This window comes from Telopea speciosissima, chromosome 4, assembly GCF_018873765.1.
Source record: "Telopea speciosissima isolate NSW1024214 ecotype Mountain lineage chromosome 4, Tspe_v1, whole genome shotgun sequence".
Lineage (NCBI taxonomy): Eukaryota > Viridiplantae > Streptophyta > Magnoliopsida > Proteales > Proteaceae > Telopea > Telopea speciosissima.
Genome location: NC_057919.1, coordinates 66,859,992 through 66,880,089, shown reverse-complemented (window position 1 = coordinate 66,880,089; position 20,098 = coordinate 66,859,992). Strand labels below are relative to the sequence as shown.

Genomic DNA, 20,098 nt, shown 5'->3' with positions numbered 1-20,098 from the left:
GAATGAGTTGGGATTGGTTTTTGGACACCATTGATTTACCTCCCCTTTTAGTGACCATCTTAGTTCAACACCAACTACCCAATGCAATTTAGTTCAAGTTTTGCCCGAATGTGATACCTCCGACTGATATCTCTGGCCTTATTTTCCTTGATTTCTCTAATTTAAACCTTTCCAAAGACCAAGTCTTAAAATATTGAACCCTTCACTTCGCCTCTAATTTTTCTGTCAAAAATCATTCTTTAACCTTTAAAATAAACCTAGGGTCAACTAGGTAGTGTTTAGTTTTTTTTCCTTCTTTTTCCCAGAGAAAGTAAAAGAGGTATGGATGTCTCCTCTTTGCTTCCAATGATTTTTAGTTACCAATTGTAGGGTTATAAATCCTATACCACTTTCATGGGGTACTATTGGAAGGAGTTTGCGGATGATCACTGTCCTGGCTTGATCCATAATGATCTGTTCTAGCTGGCATTGATGTTTGCAACAGGATTGTTGTATCCAACCTTGATCTGCTTGGAACTAGCTCAATTTTATATGGCTTAAACTGAACCTGCCGTAACCCATCACAGTGCTAGGGTTGGGCCTGCCTGCTTCAACCCACATTACTTATGTTTGGTTTGGAAAAGACAGGCCTAAGATCTGGTTGGCTACCCTTTGGCTGGGCTTAGGCTGGCCTCCATACCTACACAAGTTGCTACCTAGTTGAATGACATTGTCTTGATTTTGGCCACTGGGATTTTTCTCATTTATTTCACAGTTTGAGATACTGCTTTGGAGTTTAGTGCTGCAACTTTATTCATATATTTTTAAATTGAGTTACCCTTCATGGTTGTGTCTATGTTCTACCACAAAATAGTATGTCCCTGTGTCACACTTGTGTTACTCAGGTTGTAGATTTGGCTTTTAGTGAAATGTTTCCCTTTGTATTGTAGGGATGGGACGTCAATTGTACTTTCAGATGATGTTGGGCAAATTTACATATTAAACACCGGCCAAGGGGAGTCCCAAAAGGATGCCAAATATGATCAGGTACTACTACAAAATTAATTTCAACCTTTTCTGTTTTTTGATTAGCACATTCGGTTCCATGAAATTTTACCTGCAATGCTTATTTGTGTTTAATGTTTCTAACAGTTCTTCCTTGGGGATTATCGTCCCCTTATCCAAGACACCCATGGGAATGTTCTTGATCAGGTTGGTTGACTGTTCTTTGTTTCATATTAGTTTTGTTGATATTTGTACTCATATGCCTGTGCTCCATATTAACACAGATATTTGTTATATAAGTTTCTTAAATTAGATGGCAAGGCTTATACATGAAACTTTCTTAAAACTTCGAGCATAGTCTAATCTGTTCTTGTTTTATACATTATTATCTTAAATTGTCCAACTGGAACTAAATCTTTACTTTTCAGTCAATATAAACATTGCGAAGAAAGATATGCATTTTGTCTTCCATTTCTTTTATCTTTACAAGTGTTACATGTCCGCTTTTTAATGAATCACATGTCTGTGTCAGCCACAAGCTGGATTCTGATTTCTGACCCCACAAATCCGTGGGTGACACTTCCTTGTTTCCTTTCCTACTTTGGGCTTTTTCTTTCACATAGATGAACATCTAACAACTAGCATATACTAAATTTTGTATTATCCTATAAAAAGTTTCAAGGTGAAATATTAGATACATAGAAAATGACACAATTTACGAATATATCAGTGCTTATTCGTAAATGCTATTCTTAGACAAGTCCTTGAATGACTTGTTTGAGTCTTCTTAGCACATTGAGTTCCACCTCTTGTGTCTAGATTCTTGCAAGTTGCAGCCCTGATTTTCACTATTTTGATGTTGTAATTTTAAAATATAAACTCTAGTAGCTGTGTATTCCAACATGCTCTTAATTATAAAAAAAAAAAAAAGCACTCGTTACAGGCCCAGGCCATACCAGGGAAGGGGTGTAACATCCCCAGCCCAGACAGGGTTCAAGGCACTACTCTCGCAAGCGTTGACCCAGAAGGTCTCAAGCGCTGACCCAAAAGGTCTAATAAGCATGTAAAAGTAGTAGCAAAATTCCCAGTATCGCATACAACACAGTGGAAGCATAAAGGTTAAAAGTTAATTTATGCACTGGTGGCAAATAACTACATTTATGCATTATACAAAAGTCTGAATCAAACATACCAAAGTGTTATTTACAATTCAAAAAGTGTACTGTTCTTAACATCATGAAATGTCTTTTGGGCCCTAACCTTGGGTTCTCAACTCACATACACTAGAGTTGCACAAGCCTCCTCATCTGAAAAATGTCAACATAAATGGGTTGAGCTTACGCCCAGTGAGGTACACATGATTCTATACATGCAAGCATTTAAAGATACAATAATGATTACAAAGACATAAATGGCAAACCGTAGAAATCCATTCCTTAATTAGTTAGGTCAGGTCTTGGCCATTTAGTGAACTACCGAAGTGCACAAATGATTAAGGGTGGTAGTCGACCTCGTATCATTATTCTACTCATATTCCCAGGCACTACAGCCCTAGGGAGGATGATACGGTGAGCATTATAGACGAGCTCTACTCCCATGTATCCAGGCACCAGAGTCTTGGGGGAGGAATCCTCATCTAATAAACATCATTCTATTTAGACGGGCTCTACTTCCATGTATCCAGGCACCAGAGCCCTGGGGAAGGAACCCTCATCGAATAAGCATCATACTAATATAGACGGGCTCTACTCCAATGTATCCAGGCACCAGAGCCCTGGGGGAGGAACCCTCATCTATAAACATCATACTAGACATGTCTACTCCCATGTGTCCAAGCACCGTAGCCTTGGGGGAGGACAAGCTCTAGTTCATTGTAGGCCACATCTATACCTTGTTCCAGGCGACCGGAGCCCTGCGGCGGCAATGGTCCTACTCGTCATAAGGCCCTCGTCTAGTACATAAACCCCTACTTGAAAGGGGCAGTAGCCACAGGGATGTTTTACAACGTTACCATTAACCATACATACATACTTCTCTTTCATTCATTTACCTCATCTCTTCATTACCCTTTTCATTTCATAATCATTCATTACTTTCTCTTGACAAGCAACTCTCTGAAGAATAATGTCAGTCAAACGCATTTTACACCTTGTTGTACTTGCAGTTCCAAATTTCTGGTCATAAGAGTACCGACGCCAGTTGAGTGCATCTATACCTTGTTGTACTTGCAGTTCCAAATTTACCAGTCATGAGAATTATCCGCTGCTCATAGCAAGGATTCACTGGTGCATGACATATCCATGAACAACTCCTAGAGCATAGTTCGAGGTTGCTCTAGGAGTTGTTCATGGAAATTAGACCAAAATTTCGGCCAAAACCTTGTACTTTTTCTATTTCGATAGTGGTTTCGACTCGTTAGCTGTCGAAACCAAGAAAAATTCCGAGATCCCAACAAGACCTCAAACTATGTCCTAGAGTGCAATTGAAAATTTCTGCTTCAGGTCTAATGTCACTTAGATACTGGGTGCACACATGCTGGATACTGCAGTTTGAATTGCAGATGTTAGTCTGTTTTCTGATTGAGATTATCCATGTTTCGTAATTTGTGAGATGTTTCATATTTTTCAGTATTTTATGTGCTTAAAATTGAAAATCCTTGCTAAATTTGATGCAGGAGACTCAACTTGCTCCTTATCGGAGGAATATGCAGGATCTCCTCTGCGATTCAAGTATGCAAATGACTCTTTTCAACAGCTCAGTTAGCATTTGTCCTTATGATATTAATCTGTGATCTGTCACATTTATAATGTGTTGGTTGTTATTGGATCATGCCAGGCATAATTCCTTATCCGGAACCTTATCAGAGTATGTACCAGCAACGGCGATTAGGTGCTTTTGGTTTGGAGTGGCGTCCTCCTTCTGTAAAATATGCTGTCGGAGCAGATATCAATCTTGGACTCCACAATTACCAAATGCTGCCATTAGCAGACTTGGACAGAATGATTGATCCATTACCAGAGTTCATAGATGCAATGGATTGGGAACCAGAAAATGAAGTCCAAAGTGATGATGCTGATTCAGAATACAATGTAGCAGAGGAATATTCAAGTGAAGGGGAGCAGGGAAGCTTAGGTACCAGCCCTTCGAGTGATCCAGAGTGCAGTGGAGAAGACAGTGAGGTTGAGCACAGCCACAAAGACAGCCTTCGCAGATCAAAAAGAAAGAAACACAAAGAAGTAAGTGATGTTTCCAAAGCTTCCATCTCTTATTGTTTGAGCCTAGTTATTACCAAAGTTTTTTCTACTACTCAGGTTGAATTTATGACTTCTTCTGGGAGGCGTGTCAAGAGGAGGAATTTGGATGAGCGAGATGGTACTCTATCTAGGACTAACAGAGCTAAGAAATCAAGAAATGGCCAGAAAGCTTCAAGGTGGAAATCCTCTACTTCAAAATCATCACGTCCCCGTAGAGTTGCTGCACGGAATGCTCTTAATTTGTTTTCTCGAATCACTGGAGCTTCCAGTGATGGAGAAGATGAAGATCGTTCAGACAGTGATTCATCAGAAAGTAAATCAATGAACAGCCAGAGCTATGAATCTGACAAATCCACGCAGAACGGACAGCAAAAACATCCTAGAGAGCAAGAACCATTTTTTCATGAGAGTGAAGATGTGTGCGAACCTCCTGAAGTTCCTGAATCTGTTAAGCATACAGGAAACAGAAAGAGGTTAGTCCTGAAAATATCAAAGAAGCCTCCAGTGGATACAAGATCTGATATTGAAAAACTGGTTGGTTTAGTGGGTTCATCATCCAAATATCCTCCGGAAACTATTAAAGCATATTTAGGCTCTGAAGATCCAAGTTCTTCTTCTGGCCATGCAATTGACACTGTACTCGGAAGTAAAATTAGAGTGAAAACACTATCTGAAAGGACTGAGGACCATTTGGACTTGCCTGCAGGGTATAAGGATAACAAAATTAAATGGGGTGAGGTCAAGGCACGCACATCCAAGCGTTTGAGATTAGGCATGCCAACTGATGCTCCTGGATCTGTTGTGAGTCATGATGGCCACAAGGAATTAGGAAATAGTGTCGATGAACACATGAAACCTGAAAACAAAGAGGGAATGACATCTCCTTGTGCTTCAGAAGGTTTGGGTGGTGCAAGAAATATAGAGCTTGCTCCTCCTGTGTTAGCACATGAATCTGGAATGTTTGAGCTCTCTTCCCCTGATGAATTCCTACAGAGAAGAGTTGTATCCCCAGTTAATTGTAATGGATATGTCAATATGGGTACTGATGGCCAATCTGAGCTTCGTGAATACAGAGATTATAATGACACGGTAATAGAAGATAAAATTGAATCTTTGGACTTGTGCCTTAAGAATGGAACCAATCACTCTGAGGAAGCAAAAGAGAAAAAGCCTCCACTCAGTTCTACCAAGTTAAGGATAAGAACGAAAAGGAGTGTGAGGGAACCTGAAAGTCCTCACAAGCAAAATCATGCTACCGGGACTGAGGATTGGAGAAGTTCTGCATGTGATTTTATGTCCAAAAATCCTTCTCCCATGGAACTGAACCTAATTTCAGGAGTGCCTGGTGAGGATGAAGGTGCTAATGAACTCAACCCAGATCATGATTTGGATGGGTTAGGGAAATCAGAGGTTTTAATTGATAAAGGCTTTCAATCATCTGTTTTACAAGACTCGAAGGGGTTGCATTCAGATTCGAACAATAAGATGTGCCATGTTGTTTATAAGAGATCAAAGTCATATAAGGCTAGACTTGATTCAGAAGGTGATGGTGGTGGTATGGGAGAAAGTTCTTCTAATGCAAGCAACCGTAATCTTGACCGAAGGATGGACTTCCCAGCAGATACATCTGATGGGGCCCGTAGAACAAGATCCATGGGGATGAATGCAACCGTTGGGGAAAATAATACTCTGAACCATAATGTCAGAGCAAGGGAAGGATATGGGTCAGCAGAAACATCAAAAAGTGCAGACAAGTTTGCCAGGAACACGCATGAGCAGCTCCTATGTGAAGAGTGGAGATCACATTCAAAAATGCCTGTTGGTTTAAGGTCTGCTAGGAACAGGAGAGGCAGCCATTACGATGGTGACATAAATCGTCTAGGTAAGAGGAAGTCACATCATTCAGTGGGGAAACTCTCTTGGTTAATGTTAACAGAGCATGAAGAGGGCTATCGATACATTCCTCAGTTGGGCGATGAAGTCATATACTTGAGACAGGTAACTGCAAACTATCCTTCATGATGTATATTGAATCTGATTAGTGCTATCCTCCCTCCCTTTTCAATGAATGATTTCAATTATTATTTTTTTTTATTTTAAGTGGTTCGTGTGATTATTTTCAATAGTTTAATCCTAGGGTTGCTTGTCAAAGAAAAGCTTTTAAACAAGGCTTCACTTTCTTTCCAGGGCCATCAAGAATATATTGAAATGTATCATTCATTAGAAGCAGTTCCGTGGAAATCAATCAAGGGAAATGTGAGAGCAGTGGAACTTTGTAAAGTTAATGAACTTGATTATTCCACCCGTCCGGGATCTGGGGAGAGCTGCTGTAAAATCACACTCAAATTCATAGATTCAACTTCGAGTGTTTTTGGTAGAACATTCAAGTTGACGCTGCCTGAACTGAATGATTTCCCAGACTTTATTGTTGAAAGAACGCGGTATGATGCTGCAATCAAGAGAAACTGGACACATAGGGATAAGTGTCAGGTTTATTGGAGAGACGAGAATGAAGAAGGTGGGAGTTGGTGGGAAGGTCGGGTTCTGGCTGTAAAACCCAAGTCTTCGGAGTTTCCAGACAGTCCATGGGAAAGATGTGTTGTTTCATACAAGGGTGATCCTATCGGCCAGCATCTACATTGCCCTTGGGAACTGCACGATCCTGATATCCAATGGGAACACCCACATATTGATGATGAGACCAGAGAAAAACTGTTGACTTCTTTCATTAAGTTAGAGCAATCAGCTTGTAGAAAAGAGGTGAGCCGTATATTCTTGTTAGACCCTGCACTGAAGTTTCCATATATATTTTTTTTTCTACTGTTTCTGGTCAATGCCTTAGAGGTAGGGATTTTTAAAGATGGAAGTTTAGTATTCTAGTTTAAGTAGAAATAGACAACTATGAAGTTTGTAATAAGTGAGTTTCTTAATTTAGTTCTTCATATTGCAGGACTATTATGGGATTCAAAAATTGGAACAGGTTGGCCAGAAGTCAGATTATTTAAACAGGTATAATTTTGTCCTGACTTCCTGCATTCAGACTCTCTCAGGCACCCAGATGTGTGCCTAGGCTGTCATTTTGAATAGCATTAAGCAACCACCCAGTGGATAAAATGTTTGCATATGCTCCTTTTTTTGTGACTAGCAAGCATGCATGTGTAGTCAAATGTTGGAAGGGGGGCTTTGTATACATGCCTTGCTTATTTTAGGTCGTTGGTTTTAATATATTTTTGTATACATGCCTTGCTTATTTTAGGTAATTGGTTTCAATATGCTTTTGTGCCTCTATTGTTTTCCATTGCATTTTGTACAGTATTTCAGTTGATGTCGTGTATTTGTTTTTCTTTTTTTCTAATCCCAAGCCTATTCCAAATGCCATTGGGGATTTGTATTGGATGTGGATCCAAATGCATGGGTACCCAATCAATCAGTGCATTATAGTATTATACCCAAACAATAAGTGCATCTGGTACCCAATCAGTTTTGGATATTGATCTGGATACACGGATTCACCCTTGTTTCTTGTAGTTTGCATCACATGGTTCAGAGGGGCTCTTAAATTGGACATGTTCATCCTATAGGATATGATATCCTTAGCTGTGAAATTGGACAAGTCAATGCAGTGGTGGCAATCACAAGTGAACATATCTTTTATTGTTCAAAATTAGTATAGTAAATTATGTAAAAAATGGGTCAGTTATCACTTCGCCTAGGAGTATTTATGCAATTATAGGTGCTGGGTAAGTGCAGAGAGAGAGAGAGAGAGAGAGAGAGATTGGATGTCGAAGGAAAGTTGGTGCCGAGGGAGTCAAAGGAAAGTGGGATAGGAGAGGAAACATGGAGCGATAAAGAGTAGGGTTTCCTTGCGTATCTAAATCTCGAAAAAATAGGCAAATAAGAACGAAGAAAGGGACAGAGGAATGTGAGTGAGAAGGGATGTGTAGCTTTCATTTTCTATCTAAATTAATAAAAAAAATAGTGAAATACTAAGAGGGACATGGAAATGATATATGTTATTATGAGGGGTATTTCTGACAAGTAAAAAAGTAATACCAAACAATCAAAAGGCAGTTTGTACTTTTATAGAAAGTATATGATATATGATATGAATGCTTTGTTGTGATATCATATGTCCGTATTTACATTATCATTTTAGGTTGGACGCTCTTTGCATATAATATATTGCAGAGGTATATTTCTATTCCACTGTATCAATTATCAAGAATGGTAATATATTTAAAATGAATCAAAAGAACTAGGTCTGAGTTCATGGATCAAGCTTTGGATGTTTAGTACAATGGGGATGCCCCCCCCCAAACAACAAACCCTGGGTTAAAAAACCCAGAATCGGGATCCAGATTGGTGCTGGCCTGGAAAACCCTAGAATCTGCCTGTAGATCCCTAACCTTTCCGATACAGTTGGGATCTGTCTGATCCATATCATCCGATTCTGATTTGATTTTTAAATCCCTGCCCCAACCCCGAAAGAAATTTCCAAAGGTTGCCTGGACATCTTGAAAACTCATCTTGTAAACTTGGTGGAACCTTCCTTTACCTCTTAAAAGTTAAGAAACAGCTATGTTTTCGATAATAGTTGGAAAGTGGAGCAAAATTTCTGGATTGTCATGCTTTTAATACGAAATCTAGGTAATTTGGTTGGATAGTGAAGTAAAAGCTAGTTACTATGTCTAGTATGTTTTCAAGTTGCACAATCGTTGTTGGTAATGGATAGAAAATTTCCATCCTGTTGTATTTTGGGCTCCCATTTGTTTCTGGGTAGAAGCCATGGGGAAGGAAATTATCATGTAAAATCAGTATGAAAAATTAAAATTTTACTTGAAAACTTTTCTTTCATTAGAGTTTTACCTAAAAACAAGTGGAACCTTAAGGCTGAAGTTGCTGTACAGTCCATCATGAAATCTGTGATATGTATGAAACATTTTGTAATGGAACTGCACAATTTCCCATAACCATGTTTCAGATGCACTGTGAGGAATAAGTACAATGGTCCTCAAGGTCTTTTAAATGTTTAGGAGATCAAAAGCATGGATAAGATTCCACCCCGCTCCCTCCTTCCTCACCCCCCCCCCCCCCCCCAAAAGAAAAAAAGTAGGATGAATTTTACAAAAACTTGATTTGCTTGAATGACCTCAAACAACTTACTTTGCATGCCAATTTAAATGTTAGGTTTTTTTTTTTTTTTTTTTTTTTTTTTTAAATAGTTTAATGCATCATGAGGTTGTATATTTTAGCTTCATGGAACTGTTGCAGGTTTCCAGTTCCGCTGTCTTTGGAAGTGGTCCAGGAAAGGTTGCAGAACAACTATTATCGTAGCTTGGAGGCTATGAGGCATGATATTTTAGTGATGCTGTCCAATGCTGAATCCTACTTTGGGAAAAATATAGAGCTTTTGACCAAGGTGAGGCGGCTAAGAGACTGGTTCTCACGGAAGCTGCCATCGTTGTAGGTTTTCTCCAGACAGTTTTGTAGAAGATTCAAAAGTCTGGGAGGAGGTTTGAATGAACCCTCTCTGGTTTCATTTGTATATATCTCTTTTTTGTTGTTATTTATTGAAGGTTTTTTCACCCATTGATCCAATTATGGGGATTTGGTTTTCCTTTGAAAGATTGTTAGGGGGTAGGGGGAGATCTCTGGAGTAAAGAGGAAGTAGTGGAAAACCACACCCACCAGTCATTCTTTCATGTATAGACAGAACTTCCGTCATTATACCATAACAAGAGAAAGAATGGAAAAAAAATTCCAGGATTATACTTTTTTCCAAGTTCTAGTTTGCGTGCTATGTGTTTTTCATATCCTCTCTTTTCAATCTCAATTCAGATGATGTGTGACTAACATTTTCTAGGCTTCTAGCCCTTCAGGATTTGGACCCAGCCAAAAAGGGCTAGTGTTGCTGGTTGACTGTGATTCCAGCTTATTCGTCCTGGATTTCTAGGGTTCAGAGTGATTGTGACCAATTCTGGTCAATTGCAGCTGATTCAGAATCGAAATCAAAATCGAAATTCATGGATGCCGATTCTGCTTACTTGAACCATGATTATAATGTTGACATTATACCCCCAATAAAATCTGTAGAACACCCAAGGGCGGCTGTTTATCTGATCAAACCAAATGGCCAGTAAAAGGGTATGTATTTAATGCAAATATGTTTGATGGATATGTTCAAGGGAAAAGGATCCCATGCCAACAGCTCTATCACATCCTGACCATTCGGGAATCAGATTGACACTCTCCTCCTTGACCATATTGGCCCTTGTATTGACAAAATCGCTTGGATTGTGACTTGAGCCAATTCCACAAAATGGCGGGTTGGTGGGTGTGGAGGCATGGATCACCAAGTGTTACAATCAATCAATCAATCAATCAATCTAAAATGGAGTTGGATTCCATTTTAGTTTGGTTAACAGATTTGATATGTTTTTGGGTTCACTCACCTTATAAGTTGATAAGTTGATTTTAACGGGCAAGTTCTCTTAAGGTTCGAACTAGTGATGTCAAAGCAGGGATCTTTATCACCTCCAGTTTGCTGATCGGCCCAGTTCCCCAGTTCCTCTAACAAAGGGGGGCTGAAATGACCTCTCTACCCATGCCCAAACACCCTGCCCGGGTGGAGTCCACCATCCCCCTATTAGAGGAACTGGGGAACTGGGCCGGTCAGCAAACTGGAGGTGATAATTTTCCGTCAAAGCAGTCCCGACTTCTGGATATCAATACTCTCACTACAGTGGATGTTGGCTTGGAAGTCAGAAGCAAGGTTGCCTATACCTTCGAATAAAGCTGTCATGGATCCAGTACCATTGCCACAACAAACATCGGCTTTCTTACCTACACTCGAGTAAACCTGATTTGGACATTGGTCTGGAAAAGTGATGGTTTGTTACGAGATTTAGTGTGGGTTGATGTGGTTTTGGGTTTTGGGTTTTCTGGTTTTTTCACCTTATAAGCCGGTTTTGGGGATGAGTTCTCCTAATGATTGTATCACCAAATTTCAAAGAAAATACGGTCGGTACTGACCAATTCCATTCCCCAATTCTGATTTTCATAACCCTGGATTTGCCACATGTTTAAACTATCAAATTTGACATCCTGGATTGGACAAAGTAGTTAAACAAAGACTTCAGTATTTCGGTCAAAATATGCCACAGATACCACAAACACCTGAACTTGGCAAACCAGAATTCAGTTTCCATGATTATATGAGACTCAGACCAAGATGATATCATCGAAAAGAACTTGAAGCTACCGATAAGCATTCACTTTGGATAGCCACAGAGAGATATTTCCATTTGTAGAAGCAGCTTTAGAAGAGTCATTTTAAAGTTTAACCTTTGACTACTTGAAGTCTGATATTAATGGTTTCTTCCTGAAGAATGAAACCAAATGTTGTTTACGACTACCATCTATCAAAAAATATTACAACCATCGAAATACAGCATACACTTTGTTGTACTGATAATTAACACATGCATTATCAAATTAAAACTTTACACGTCCACCCACTTTAAGAACCTCAGTCAATGTCATCCACATGTCAATCAATCTCTCCAACGATGGCCACAACTAGGGTTGCAGCAAACAAAAAATAGTGTCATTCCTTCCTCTCCTTTAGCAGTTCCCTGCATATGCATCAACAAGATTATAATATGAGCACAGCACAAACAAGATTAGATTCATTACTTGTATGCCAGTATTAGATACCTATATGAATTTGATACCAATATGAATAGAGGATAGAAACAATATTAGCACCTCCAACTGAGTTTCTAGAGGTTCAACAGATTATTTTTCAAATCACATAATTTTTAAGTACAGGAAATTTTAGATCTTGATAACAACAAATTGCTATGAAAAAAACAAAAATGCATTCTCAGAATCCAGCTTGCAGGAAAGTACACTACAAATATAAAATCGAGTACAACCTGAGCAATTGTGGACTTTGAATAGGCTCAGGTTACGAACTTAGAAGTGTTACTACTTGTACAAATGTAAGAGTTTAACCCTTGCCAATGGCATAGCACATAAATGCTGAATCTTGCTCAAAAGGTACTATATCAACTGGCTGTGCATGAATAGAATGGCTCACAATAAGCAATATAAAGAGAATATGGACCAAAATTGAATGTTGGTATGTGATGCACCATATCAGTAAAGCTTCCGCATAGGAAATTGTATTTCTCCTGGATGAAGTCTAGCAAAGGCATGATGAAGCAGTCCAGCCTCTGATGGATCCTAAATGTCATAAAATGGGCCACAGTTGGTGCACAAGCCCAGGGGGGGCTTCGCTGGTTACAGCACCTGTGATGCAGAATTATCACCAAACTGGGCTTCTTTTATTAGGAACAAGTCTAGGGTTGGGATATATATATGTTGGGCCTTTGATCCTTAGGGTTTTCTATGTAATAGGCTACTTTAATGAACCTAAACTAGGGGTATATAGGTTGCATACGAGATTAGTCCAACACTTAGTTTATTTTTATGTTTTTTTAATTGAACCGGTTCAATTGGTTGCATCCAATTGGTTCAATTTAAGTGATCATGTGACTTGGTTAAGTGGTCATGTGATGTAAGTTGGGCTGGATTAGGACTCTATAAGTCCAGCCAGATTTTGAGTCTATTTCTTTTAGTATTTTAGTTTTCTAGTCAGTTTAAGTTACCTAATAGGTTAAGGATTGGGTTAGGGCTTTCCTTTTAGAGTAGAAGTCTATTTTTTAGTCTTTTATATAAGGTTGTAAGGGGGCAAAGCCTTGAAGACGAATTTTGATTAATAAAAACTCAGCTTTATGCTTGCTGCCTTTGTTGCTGCTATTGCTCCCTTGTGTGAATGTTGCCTTGTGGATCTCAAGGTGCTAGGGTGAGTGGACTCTCACGACTCCTTGTGTCTGTCCAGTACTGGGAGGTTCTTCTTCTTCTTCTTCAAGCTGCTGCTACTACCTTTGAAGGAGATCAAACCAGTAAGTAATTTTAGTTTCCTACATATATCCTTCCCCTCTTCATCCTCTAACCTAATCCATCCTTTCCCATCGACCCAATCACATCACTACAGCCAGCCTTCCATCCATTAAACCTACAACTATTCCTTTAAATTTTAGCTTGATCCCTAAGCATTCACCTTCCAACCATCAGATCTGTGCCAAACTTCCAGCAAACATCCCTCCCTCTCCCTCCTACACTCGATCCCAATTTGAGTCCCATCTGACCATCTAAACCCTAGTTTTCAGCCTAGATCCTTAAACCTAAAACCCGAAACCCTAACCCTAATTCTGCAGATTTTCAAACTTAACCAAATCCAATTATTTTTATCCCATAATAACCCCCTAGACTTGCATATTAAACCTATATAAGACCCATTCCCAAATTCCCATCCTAAACCCTAGAATTAACCTAAAACCTAGTGCTGTCCATTCGAACCAGCAACCCCTTTTGCTATTGATCCTGTTATCTGGCTCCTAGTAGGTCTCCTACCTATCTAGGACAACATTAACCTGCATGTCCAATTTCTCTTAATGTTTTGACTGCATAACAGATGAGTTTTGTCTGTCAACATGGACAGCAGAATATGACATTTTACTCCATGGATCCCAGAAATGATTTGTTTGGTTTCAAGGATGACCAAAGTTACTTGTTATTTCTCTTCAGACAAATAAATGATATAATTTTATCTGAAGTACCATGCTCCTAGTTTCAATTTCAGGAATCTATTTACACCTCTCACTAAGATTTTATTAAGAATCTAATGCCTACATCAAAAAGATGTTGGATTACTGTCATTCCTTTATTTTCACTTTACTATTTAGTATTGCTTAAAAATTATAATATGAAACCCAATGTCAACAAATCGGAAGAGATGTCAACTCGCAACTGCAATGCAATGAATGAAACTAATTTAAATTAGGGAAAATATCATCCCCCTCCCCTCTAAGTTTGCCTAATATCAATCCAGTACCCAAGTTTTGAAAAATCTTCCCCCTCCCCTACTTTATAAAGTTACTATCAACTGTACCCTAACCGTTAAAAATGCCATTAAGTGATGACGTGGCACATATAAAATTTCTAAAACCCCAAAATACCCTTGATATAATTATATTCCAATTTTGCCTTCCCTTACTTTCCCAATTTTTCCCTTCCCCCTCCTTCTTCCGCCAGCACCACCATCATCGCAACCACTCTTCCACCGCCAGCACCGAAACCCCTCTGTGAAACCCCTCTTTCATCCTCTCCTCTCCTCTCCTCTCTCTCTCTCTCTCTCTCTCTCTCAAGGAAAATAAATTTTGTATGGAAGCAGAGAAGCAAGCAATCATTCTGCAACCCCTACCTACCTTCTCGTGCAAGGTCTGAAGAGTGAAGGATCGATCATTCAAGCCAATACTAGTGCCACCTAAACATTAATCGACAAATAACTTCGAATAAACACAGGTTAGTCGTTTCAAAAAAAACTAATCAAAAAGCATTAACGGTTGAATCACAAAAAATGACTCATAACATCATAGAAGATGCACAGTCAAAAGACTCAAAACAAAACAAAAAATGAAATTTCAAAGAACAATAAGAAACAGAAACATAATCAAGATAGAAGGGCAAAAAATCACATAAGCATTTCAGGAACTGATTCAGAATAAAGCAATACGAAATTTCGAAGAACTGGTTCAAAGCATTTAAGTGCAATTACTGAAAGGAAAGGGTTTCTAACAAGTATATTTTTTCTAAGAAATCAATTTTTAGAATAAAAAACACCAATGAGATTCCAATGGTGGAGGTAAAACCGACCCGTTGGAGCGAAGAAAATTTAGTTCTGAGAGGGTTTTGCGCAGCGGCGAACTTTGTGCTCCTCCTTCCGTGGCGGGTTGGAGTTTACAATGGCGAAGCACAGGCAGGGGAAGAGGCAAGGGAAGCTTGAGACTCTTACGCAACACAGTCCCCTGTGATTTGTAGCAAATGCCCGTTATGATTCAAAATATATATCAGTGCTCGTTACAACATTCACGATCAGAGTAGAAAGATATTCCCAAGTGGTTTTGCTGTGAAGGTACAACAAAACCGTAGACTCGGCGGTTCAAGAACTCAGAACCAGGAGACTAAGTTGGGTGGACTCTCCACGACACCGGAACCGCCATCAGCGCCAAATACTCCAATAGAGGCCTATTACGAAGGAGGGTTTGGGTATATTGTGGGTCGCAGTTCCTCGCAGGAGTGGCAGGGAATGGGAGTACTGTTGCAGCGGAGGTAATGGGGTACGGGTTGGGTTGGGGATAATGGACAGAGGTGGTGGGGCAGGGCTACGAGACAGGGTGGATTTGGGAGAGAGAGAGAGAGAGGATGAAAGAGGGTGGGAGAGGGTAGATTTATAAGCGGGGAAGTGGTGGAAAGTTTAGAAGAGGTGGGCAGACCTGATCCCTAAGAGGGGTTTCGCAAAGGGGTTTCGGTGGTGGCGGTGGTGCTGGCGGTGGAAGAGTGGTGGCAATGATGGTGGTGCTGGGAAGAAGAAGTGGTGATGATGGTGGTGCTGGCGGAGGAAGAAGAAGAAGGGGAGGGCAAAATTGGAATAAATTAAAATATAATTATATTAGGGGTATTTTGGGGTTTTAAAAATTTTATACATGCCACGTCATCACTTAATGGTGTATTTTAATGGTTAGGGTTTGGTTGACAGTAACTTTATAAAGTAGGGGAGGGGGAAGATATTTTTAAAAACTTGGGTACTGGATTGATATTAGGCAAACTTAGAGGGGAGGGGGATGATATTTTCCCTTTAAATTATTATGAAAAGAAGGAAGAGAAAAGGAGACAGCGTGATCCCATTTCCCAACCATTCCCCCCCCCCCCAAAAAAAAAAAAACCATAAACACAAGAGTCTTCAATACTGATGCATCAGGCAGATAACCTTAGAACTTATTGTAGTTGGACCAAAGATAATACCTAGCCCAACAGCTAGAAGCCATCCAGAAACATATATTGATTTCAAGCCCTCGAAATTTCTGTTCCTAGACCAATCTTGCCTAGCTCTGGGCACGTGGTTCACAGAAAATGCAATGAAATATGTGGGTTGTGGAAAAAGGACAAACCCAAGTCATTAGGATATGCTTGAAAGATTCATGCTCTATAATATACTCGAACTAACACTCTTAAATTCAGTTCCTTTGCTTCAACATTTGAATTCCTTTCATTCAGAATACTAGGTCTTTTAAGTTTTTAAAGGAAGATATTTTACCTCACATTGGTTCCCCCCACCCCACTCTTCCTTCATGGAAATATCACACTCCACACAAGCCATTTAATCAACAAACTTATACTAAGATTTTATTTACTTTGTTTCACCATCCTCAATGCCTATATCAGTCCATGTAGAAAAATAAATCAAATTATAGGAGAGTTATCCAATCCATCAACTGATAATTAGAACACAGAATATCCTGTTTTATTTGCAAACAATATTAAAAATAAGCGGGGCTCCTTGTTTATGCAACCACCAAGGATCAGTAGAATACAGGAAGTTCAAAATCACCTGGAAGAACACAGCTTCTCCATGATTGCACTGAGCACATCGAACAGATTTAGTTCGAGGTAGAGTTGGATCAGCAACTGCATCCTGTGGGACTTGAGTGCCATCACCAACAGAGTGATGTATCTCCATTCTATACACAATATTGTTATCAGCAACCTCCTGCACAATTCAAAGAAGATAAGGGGCGGGGGAGGGATCCTTTGTCAGACTCTTCATTCTCTTCATTTTTGTCCCATAAGTGAGAAAAAAAAGATACTGAAAATTGTTGCAAAACGTGCTTCCTAGTAAACTTGGGGAGAGTCGCCTTCCTTGGAGGCTCTTTCATGAGGAAGGTACAACCATACAAGCATGCAAAAAAACTATTCTCTTTGCATGCCTCTTTGTTTTACTAGCACAGAGAGGCAGACTCACTATCAAATATGAAGTAAAGTAACACGTTTTGTGGGAGGCACGCCTCTGGCAAAGAAACCACAGTAATTAAGGTTCTCTACAAACTCCGGTAGCAGGAGACAAACAAAGTATGAAGTAGAGAAGAGATTACAGAAGAAAACCCTAATTTTCTTCCGATTTTTGATGTTTTCAACAGGGGAGGTTAAGAAAAGAAAAGACAAAACATGGAAAAGAGAAAGATTGGAACCTCGTGCTCGCAGTTTCGACATTCGTAAAGGAGGATCTTCTGATCCTTGTCTTCCTTTGGGTACAAAACGTTGTTGCTGATTACAGAAAACAAAACAATCACAAGAATAACGTTAAAGAAGAAGAAGACAGAAAGAAAAAGATTAACTGTAATTCCCCAAACCAAACATGAAAATTTATGGATGAATGTGGCTTACCATTCGCTGCAAAATTTCATAGTACTCATTTTGATCGATTTGTTGTGTGAGTTTGAGCTTGAAATTTTACTTGAATCTCTCTCTCTCTCTCTGTCTCTCTCCCTCTCTCCCTCTGTACAGTTTTTCAAGTTCCCAGCAAGCGCTGCAGTGTGTGTACGTTTCGGGTTTTAGCAGGGTTTAAAAAAAAGGGAATCGGATTGGGTGAATTAGCCGATTCGATCCCCGATTCTGATTCAAGTCGCTTCAAATAATCAAATGGCCTCTCCGTACAGATTTTTTGACGGTTTCATCCAATTCTGGTCGATCTGGATTCTGGACTGATTTCGATCCGAATAGGATTAGAGACGACTGGACCCGATTCGAAGCCAACTCCGGCTTTCAAACCTAGATCAAACCCACTCACATACCATATTATTAGGGGTGTCAAACGATCGGTTCTGGCTCATGAATCAGTTTCATTTAGGAATAAGAGACCAAAACATAAAACCAAACCGTTAGGAACTTCAGTTTTCGGTTAGCTTTGCTTTTGGTTTTGTTTTCGAACTTGAATTATAATGAAATCTTACATTCATAGCTCCCAAGGAAAGATTCAATAAAAACTCTTTAAATCATCTTCTCCAAATCAAAAAAAATAAACGACAATTTAAAAGTTGATTTGATGTGTTCATCAGAACACAGAGAGATATATTTGCAAGGGAAAGATAATTAATATTAAAATCAATAGATACATAGAATTTATAGTGAAATCATTGTTTATCATTGTATTGTATGAGAAAGATAACTATTATTGAAATTAATGGATAACTAACCAATGAAAAAATAACTATTTTTTTTTTTTGATAAATAAAATAACTAATATTGAAATCACAAAATGAACCTTATTATCAAATCATTCATTTAACTATCCAACTAATTTTTTTATAACATCAATGGAAGCATTGTTACAAATAATTTTTTGGTTCATAACCTTATACTTGATTTATAACAATTCCCCTTATAACTTGAAATCTTCTCATTAATAATATTGAAATCAATGCATGATCAATTCACCTATTAAGAACCTCACACTCAATAATTTTTTGTTGGTTTCATTCGATTCAATTTTCGGTGTGGATAACAGTTAGTTCGATGCGATCTGGTTTTCAGACAGTCCCGTCATACCCCAACCAAAAACCAATCAGATAATATCGATTCGATTTGGATCGGATTTTTTGGTCGGCTTTGCCGGTTCGGGCAAAGTTTGACATCTCTACATTTTACTATTACCAAATGGGTTGGATCGAGTGACTGATGCCACCGATACGGATCGATCATATCAGGTCAGATGAGAGTAGGGATATAAATGAATAGCCGAAATCCTGTTAGATTTAAAATATATTTTATTTTATTTTAAGTTTCAAAATTTTTTGATTGCTTTGTTATGGTGTGGGACCCATGTGATCAAAGAAGTAATTCCAAAGGTTGTAACATTCTATGGGTACCCTAAAGTCTATTCATGGTCACTATCATGAGTGGGAAGGTGGGTCAAGGATATTGAATGAGATTGATTTCTCAATTCATGGCCATAGGTGATGTCTCTCCCTTTATGGGTATTAAGGCCTTTATGGTCCTTAGTGGAGAATGACCATTTTTGGGGTTTTAAGGCATTTATGGTCTTAGTGGATAATGAATGAATTTTAAGGTCATTCATGACCCTTAGTGGGGAATGACCATGAATTTGGAATTAACCTCCAATTCATGTCCATATTCATGCCCATAAATCTTATTCTTCAATTTGGTCATAAGTGGATGGTTATTCTTGAGAATTCTAAGGGAATGCAAGGATTGGTCTTGGGCCTATATAAACCCAACCAATTGCTTTGTAAGAGACATCTTTGGATACATGTTCATGCCCATACTTAGCAATCACTAGGAGTATTATCCTCTCTCTCTCTCTCTTTTCTTCTAAGTGTGTTAGAGGGTTGTTGTGTTGAAGCTCTTGGCTCCTTCAAGGGACTAGAAGGACTGCTTCATCTTCTAGTTGGAGGTTGTTTTATCTTGGGGTAGTGGTGCAAAACACTCCTTGGCAGTAGGAGGCATCAATTACCTTAAAGGCAGCACCACAAGTGTGACTCAACCTCAAGCTTGTTCAAGTTGTTGCGGGTGTGGTTCTACATCAAATTCAAGCTTTGGTCTTCTCATTTCAGCCAAAGGTCAAGCCTAGTTTCTACTGCTTAATCTATTGTATTGCAATTCGTGTTGTTTCAATTATTTGTAAGGAATTGTAATACAATTACCCAACAAATCCATTTCCGTATCTGTGTCTATATTTGTTTAGCACCATCCAAATCCGTCCAAAAGCTAAACGGATGCAGATACTGCTAGGCTATAGCTATCCGAAAAACTATATGTATATGTAAACGGATAAAATATCCAATCCGTATCCGTTTAACATTATCCAAATCCATCAAAAAGCTAATCGGATGTGGATGCGGATATAGCACTATCCGAGCAGAATCCGATCCGTTTAC

At 39.0% G+C, this 20,098-nt stretch overlaps 2 protein-coding genes across 5 annotated transcripts in view; one reads left to right on the top strand and one right to left on the bottom strand.

Moving 5' to 3' along the window:
- LOC122657394 (PH-interacting protein-like) overlaps nt 1-9,836 on the top strand; it is a 101,317-nt gene extending 91,481 nt beyond the window's left edge. For 3 of the 4 annotated variants that reach the window (XM_043852088.1, XM_043852090.1, XM_043852087.1), the window contains 9 exons: nt 930-1,026; nt 1,132-1,191; nt 3,659-3,713; nt 3,820-4,220; nt 4,296-5,047; nt 5,282-6,236; nt 6,426-6,998; nt 7,189-7,247; nt 9,510-9,836. In XM_043852088.1, the coding sequence (XP_043708023.1) occupies nt 930-1,026; nt 1,132-1,191; nt 3,659-3,713; nt 3,820-4,220; nt 4,296-5,047; nt 5,282-6,236; nt 6,426-6,998; nt 7,189-7,247; nt 9,510-9,705 (3,148 nt within the window). In that variant the 3' untranslated portion in view covers nt 9,706-9,836. Of the gene's footprint in view, nt 1-929; nt 1,027-1,131; nt 1,192-3,658; nt 3,714-3,819; nt 4,221-4,295; nt 5,048-5,281; nt 6,237-6,425; nt 6,999-7,186; nt 7,248-9,509 lie in introns of all 4 variants that reach the window. The other variant, XM_043852091.1, reaches the window with a different exon arrangement.
- A 1,885-nt stretch (nt 9,837-11,721) lies between these two features.
- On the bottom strand, nt 11,722-17,647 carry LOC122657536 (DNA-directed RNA polymerases II, IV and V subunit 9B-like). Its single transcript, XM_043852265.1, has 4 exons — nt 17,589-17,647; nt 17,393-17,468; nt 16,756-16,914; nt 11,722-11,872 (listed from the first exon to the last, which is right to left on the bottom strand). Exons 1-4 carry the CDS (start codon nt 17,615-17,617, stop codon nt 11,792-11,794), a joined length of 345 nt encoding a protein of 114 aa, XP_043708200.1. The 5' UTR covers nt 17,618-17,647; the 3' UTR covers nt 11,722-11,791.
- Between the last annotated feature and the right edge of the window lie 2,451 nt (nt 17,648-20,098).

Bases quoted from the DNA above. Each gene is read 5' to 3' on its own strand.
- LOC122657536 (XM_043852265.1), bottom strand. From the start codon at position 17,617: ATGAGTACTATGAAATTTTGCAGCGAATG. The intron at 17,469-17,588 runs GTAAGCCACATT...TTCTGTAATCAG, and splicing joins ATGAAATTTTGCAGCGAATG to CAACAACGTTTTGTACCCAA. The intron at 16,915-17,392 runs GTTCCAATCTTT...TGAATTGTGCAG, and splicing joins GTCGAAACTGCGAGCACGAG to GAGGTTGCTGATAACAATAT.